This window comes from Nicotiana attenuata, chromosome 11 (genome assembly GCF_001879085.1).
Source record: "Nicotiana attenuata strain UT chromosome 11, NIATTr2, whole genome shotgun sequence".
Lineage (NCBI taxonomy): Eukaryota > Viridiplantae > Streptophyta > Magnoliopsida > Solanales > Solanaceae > Nicotiana > Nicotiana attenuata.
In genome coordinates, this window is record NC_031999.1 from 51,844,332 (window position 1) to 51,850,592 (window position 6,261).

At 37.5% G+C, this 6,261-nt stretch overlaps 1 protein-coding gene across 1 annotated transcript; it reads right to left on the reverse strand.

Annotated features, from left to right (window-relative positions):
• On the reverse strand, nucleotides 1,193-5,803 carry LOC109234517 (APO protein 2, chloroplastic). The gene is made up of 4 exons (XM_019400541.1): nucleotides 5,690-5,803; nucleotides 4,665-4,801; nucleotides 2,692-3,038; nucleotides 1,193-2,193 (listed from the first exon to the last, which is right to left on the reverse strand). The coding sequence occupies exons 2-4, from the start codon at nucleotides 4,797-4,799 to the stop codon at nucleotides 1,365-1,367; spliced, it is 1,311 nt and encodes a 436-aa protein (XP_019256086.1). The 5' UTR covers nucleotides 4,800-4,801; nucleotides 5,690-5,803; the 3' UTR covers nucleotides 1,193-1,364.

A 6,261-nucleotide genomic window follows, 5' to 3' on the forward strand; every position in this document is an offset into this window, starting at 1 on the left:
AAATATACCACTAAGAAAAGAAAGGATGTATTGAATCTCTGAAGATTCCTCTGTTTTCGGGGTGTTTTTCGGTTGAAAATCTTTTCTATAACTGGAAATATAAATTATGCGTGTTATAATTGAGTTTGTTGAGTTATATTAGGAGTCTATCGCGTTAATTGATTCACTTACCGTTTTTAAATAGCTGAAAACCTTTTTTTCGCAAATTCCGTTACTGTATTCACGAATACAGCTCGCGAATACTGTCGAATTCATTACTGTATTCACGAATACAACTCGCGAATACAATCGAATACATTCTCTGTTTAGCTGGACTCCCCTGTTTTCCGCCGAGTTTTGCTTCTGTATTCATGAATGCAGTTGCAAAAATACATCGAATACAGTCTATAACAACTGAAAACATAGCTATAGGAAGTAATTTAGTAAATGGTAGCTATGACAAGCTAATAATCACTAAAACATAGTGGTTTCTAAAAATTTCTCTTAATTCTATAAGAAAGTGAACATTCTAGCTACAATTGATAATTGAGAAATAGCCACAATTTCAAAAGACACCAAAATTTAGCTACTTTTCATGTAAAGATAAAATCTGAATAAAAATATTCTTAAAAATCTGAAAAAATTCCAACATAATATTGGAGTCGAATTTCTTATATATGAGATTCCAGCATACAATGACGACAACAACAACAACAACAACAATCCAGTAAAATTCCACTAGTGGGGTCTGGGGAGGGTAGTGTGTACGCAGATCTTACCCCTACCCCGAGGGAGTAGAGAGGGCGTTTCCGAAAGACCCTCGGCAAATTTTATCATAATGTGCTGGAATCTCATAATGTGCTAGAGTTCAACGTAATATACTAGAAGTTTACATGCAGGAGCTCCAAAATCCAGCAAACTTTACGTATTTCAGCTAGGGTATTTTTGTCAAGATTTTATCTCCGCATAAAATAGTGACTATTTTTCAATAATTTTACAAACGCTTGCTATTTTTTGATTACCAGTCCGAAAATTAGCGAGCCGGTGCTATTTTCACCTTATAATTTAGTCGTGCCTCTTCCATTATTTCCTCTACAAGAAGCCAATCATTGACACGACATAACAATAACAACCCAGTGTAATCCCACAAGTGGGGTCTGGGGAGGGTAGTGTGTATGTAGACCTTACCCCTACCTTGTGAAGTGACACGACATGAGGAAAAAATATATATTATATAATGGCTGCGAAAATTGCTCCAGCTAGCTCTGTCAATGAATTATACAGCAAGACCTTAGCAAGTAATTGTTATAGTTCGATCAATTTCACACTTTTACAAGTCATTCTTTACAATTGGGAAGAGCAAAGAAATGAAACCATTACCAGTTCTAAACAACCATTTCTGCTTCTTTGATACTGCTAGGAATCCCCACATCAAACCTCATAGTTGGCTTGTATTGCTCAGGGACTTCAGCACCAGCCTGTACACATACTTCTACCACTGCAGGAGCTTGCCCATAGAAGCTCCGAAGCTCTCGTTGCAACGATTGATTTACATCGGGAACGTGCCACACATATCTTGGTGGTATTAAGTCATCTAGCACGGCTGTCTGCCAGCCGTGTTGCCCGTTTCGTTGTTGGTGCTTATGAGCTCCACAGTTTTGTGCTTTGTGTCCACTTGGACCAACATGCACCTCCGGACAGTACCCGCAAACTCTCACTGGATACATCTTCATCAACCTATTGGCTCCTACTCTCATTCTTTCCCACGCTTCGAGTGTTTCTTCAGCGAGCAACACCGTTTCTTCTGCACTCGACGGTAGTTCTACATCTACATCGGGTATCTCGGTTAAAATTGGAGGTTTTGGAGATTCTGGTTCGGGATCAGGTAATTCACTTTCATCTGCATCAACGAATTCATTTTTTCCGGTCCATATTATTGGTTTTCTTCTCCTCTTGGTAGGATATTCAGGTATATCAACACCTGCTTGGATACAAAGCTCCACTACTGCAGGGATTCGAGGGATAGAAAATCTCTCCTCATGTGAAATTCGTTTCCCTAGGCGATCATATAAGTGGTAGGATTCAAGTGGCACCATTATGTCTTCAAGAACTGCCTTTCCCCACTCATGATGTCCTTTGCGTTTTGAAGCTTGTGATCCTCTACATGACTTGAAAGGATGCCCAACAGGTCCCACATGGATTTCGTTACACCACCTGCAGAATTGGCACAACATGTAAATTCAAAACATTAAGGATTTCGACGGAGACATAACTATGCAGTAAAACTTAAAAACATCTCTTAGAAATAAAGATCATGACACTCTCAAGTTAAGAGCTAAAGTAGCATTTGCCTATGCAAAAAGGAACAAAATGCAGGAGCCAAGTGCAACAATTTGCAGTTTGCTAATAAAGCTTAGGGCACGGGTCAAGTTGTCTCCGTGTGACCTATACGTCACGACCTCACGGGTTCGAGCCGTGGAATCAGCTACCGATGCTTGTGTCAGGGTAGGCTGCCTACATCACACCCCTTGGGGTGCAGCCCTTCCCCGGACCCTACGTGAAAGCGGGATACTTTGTGCACTGGGTTTCCCCCCCCATTTGTTTTTTTTTAAAAAAAAAGAAGCTTAGGGCAATGGAAAGAGTTGCTTTGAGGCGTAGTGTCTTTTGAAACACTAATCATATTCTAATAAGTGAAGATCAGAAGAAAATTACTTGCAACCATTAACAGGTACCACTTTCAAGAGCCGCTTGAGATTGTTAATCACTATTATCCGTGCATTAAACACATTGTATGCGAGAGGAACTAGGCCTTTGATGACCAATCCGATTTTTGGTGGAGGCACACGTCTTTTAGGTAGTCGATTTTTCATTCTCTCCCTCGCAGCTCTCCGTAGCTCCACAATAGGTATTGGGAAAGGCTTCTTCTCCTTCCTTGAATAGTAACGAGGCAAATCTGCATTTTGCGGATGATCGCATCGAATATCAGCGGCTTGGACAGGACGTAACTTCTCTGATGGACTTCTAAACTTCAATTTAACTGCCACCCTACTGCAACTTTGCTGCAAGCAGGTTCAGACAATAGTTTTATTACAAAAATAAATAAGATATGGATAGAGTAAATTCAACTCATAAGCAAATCCTTTCTCTCCAATAATTGCAGAAGCAAAGATCCATGGTTTGACGTAACTAAGGCAATGGTACTCACTAACAGGCTAGTTTTATCAAAGAAAAGGAAAGGATCCAAGGGATCCATGTATCAATATCACCTATTAGAGTCACAAGATAGCTAAAGCACAGATGGAATAACCAACAAAAGCTAATCGATAATGTCTACGAAGGATGCTCTTTGACAACAACATTTGTCACCACACACCATTATGGATTCATAGCCACTGTCCCTATTACTGTTAAATCATAACTTCTAAACCATAAAATTATGAACATAAGAAGGTATTTAATGGCTGTTCTGAAATAAAAAGAAAACTGTTTCTAGTTTGAACAATCTTGAACCAAAAGAATAAGGTGTGATAATTACTTTGCTCCTTTGAAACAAAAGAAAGTACTTGATCAATAATTACTCTGCTCCTTTTTCATGAAATCTCCTCTGTTCCATTTTATATGGCACTTTAATCTTTTCCAAAAAGAAAGATACCTTTCTATATTTGAAAATTCTTTAACTTTAGAATTTTCATTCTACCCTTAATAACATGCATAAATAGTCACAGAAATGTCATCACATGTTTAGGACCACAAGTTCTAAGGTATGTCGCAAAAGTCTTTGACTTTTTCTTAAACTTCATGCCTAACCGATTACCACCATATAAGATGAAACGCAGGGAGTAAAAGACTTCTTTTTTAATGGAGCGGAGGGAGTACAAGGCTTTGCGCGCACTAATAGATACAAAGTTGCTATCATCACCTACCCAAAAAGCTACTAAAGGTACTTCGATCTAAAAGAAAATATAATAGGATAAAATAGTGTGGTTATCAGAATGAACTAGACAAAATAGAGGATAAACTCATTTTTGTAGGGAGAATGAAGTTATAAGATAACAATTTGGTAAACCCTCAAGAATACTAATATTAACCAAAGTACACAGAGGAGCTGCACAGCTGAATTGACTCCATTAGCATTACAACATTATTGCATATTGCCTACAAAAGAAAGGTATAACATTCTATTTTACTACACCTACTCACGTTACATTTTAAGAGGACTTTTCTATGCCTCCCTCCCTTCAAAGAAGGTTGGAGCCTAGAAGTAGAAGACTTATCATAAAACAAATGTATGCACTGCTGAGTAGTCTTTCAGAAAAACCAGTGTACCCATTCTGTTTGTTGGGACATCAAATTACAGGAGAACAAGCAGTTTATCGAAATCGAATATAATAATGACAACAACTCCACCTCAATCCTAAGCTAGTTGGGATCAGCTACATTAGTCCTCACTATCCACTCAACAGATATACAGTCAAACCTCTCTATAACAGCATCTCTATATGACAGTCATTCACTATAAAAGCCAAGTTTTTCTCGGAACCAATTTTTATGTTATGTTATAATATATATCCTCTATAAAAGGACTTCACTATAGCAGCCAAAAAATATTGGAACAAACGAGGCTGTTATGTAATGTTAAAAGATAGTTTATGCTAGGAAACTAATGCAAGTTAGAATTGGCAAACCTGCAAAGAATCAAGTGAACTTAGATTATACTGGGGATTGCATCTCAAAATTCTGACTTTAGGTGGTTGAATTCTCCCTTTGCTATGTACTAAAACTGTGGTACTGAGTTGGGAGTGTAGACAGCCACAATCCATTCCTGCAATAAGAGAACTAGTTAGGCTCACACCTTACACTTGTATAGATAATAAAATCAAATGTGGTATAGATAGCACCAATTAGAGAGAACTGTCCAGCAAAAACAAAAGAAACAAGTGTTAAGGGGAAAAAAAAAGGCATCAAATTGAGCAAAAATATTAGTCACAATCAGTGTTGTTAGAGGCGTGCTTAAAGCGCGCTTAAGCCCTGAAGCGAGGCACAAAACATGTTGAGCGCTTTGCCTCGCTTAGCGGGCACTTCAGTGTCGTTCTCTAACATACTTTCCTTGCCAATACGCGTAATCGTGAAAAGGCACACTAAACAATTGATATTTCACTTTATCGTAAAAAATTCAATTGCCTTGTCTGCGTATTTTTTGTTCTTGCTTATAATTATTAGTCTTGTACTAGACATACATATTTGTATATTTTCTCCATTTGCGCCTTTCTTCAATAAAGCCCACACTTTATTTTAGCTTTGCGCTTAAAGCCCCAACAAAACTTTAGAGTTTTTTTACCCTTTTTGCCTTTGACAACACTAGTCACAATCTCATTCAGATATTTTAACATTAGTAAAAGGGAAATTACAATCGGTGCATTCATCACAATAATCATTTAATTTCACTGGAATTTATGAACCAGAAATCTAATACTAGTATTCAACATATTCCCCATTTTAATACACAAAATGAAACTATTTTTTCAAGCTAAACTGAAATTTCAATCAACCCATGAACTAAATTTATCCAAACGCCAGAAAAACAGCTGAAAATAGTCATATCCCAATTAAATTATAGCTATAAAAATGGCTTTACAAAAAGGTAAATATAGCAAAAGATATTAAAATCTGAAAATCTTGTAATAGCATTACGGAAAAGTTTGGATATTACCTTAAATCATTTAGGTGAAGATTTCATTTGGCAGAGCTCAGAAGAAAAGGACCCAAAAAAATCTTGTGGAGCTTTTAAGAAGAAAAGAAGGGAGCAAAACCAACACAAATTACTAGTGTTACCAGATAATGTTCAGTTTCGGGCCTGAAATAATTACGTCCAATGGCTTAATGGGCCCCTTAGATGGGCCTGTTTAAGGGCTAAGTTTTTGGGCTGTTTGTATGGAGAAGGAAAAAGGATTAGTTATCGTAAAAATTGCACGGGGCGTCCTATTTGGTCGCCCCCATTTAACCTATACCTATTTTTTTTTAAGTTTTAACTTGTACCCACTTTTTAAACAACTTCAGCCCCCTTTCTCCTCCTCCTTCTCCTCCTCAAAGTTATATCCGCCCTCAATCCAATAGGCCACTCCTTTCTGAAGTCGCTGATTGTGAAAATGTTCCAGTAATTGACATGGGCCGTGGAGATATTCTTGACGAAGTTTATTCTTCAGCTATCTCTTTTCAATAAATATTTCTTACTATTACTCAGAATTCCTTTTAACTGTAAGTATTAAAAACTCAAACGCGACA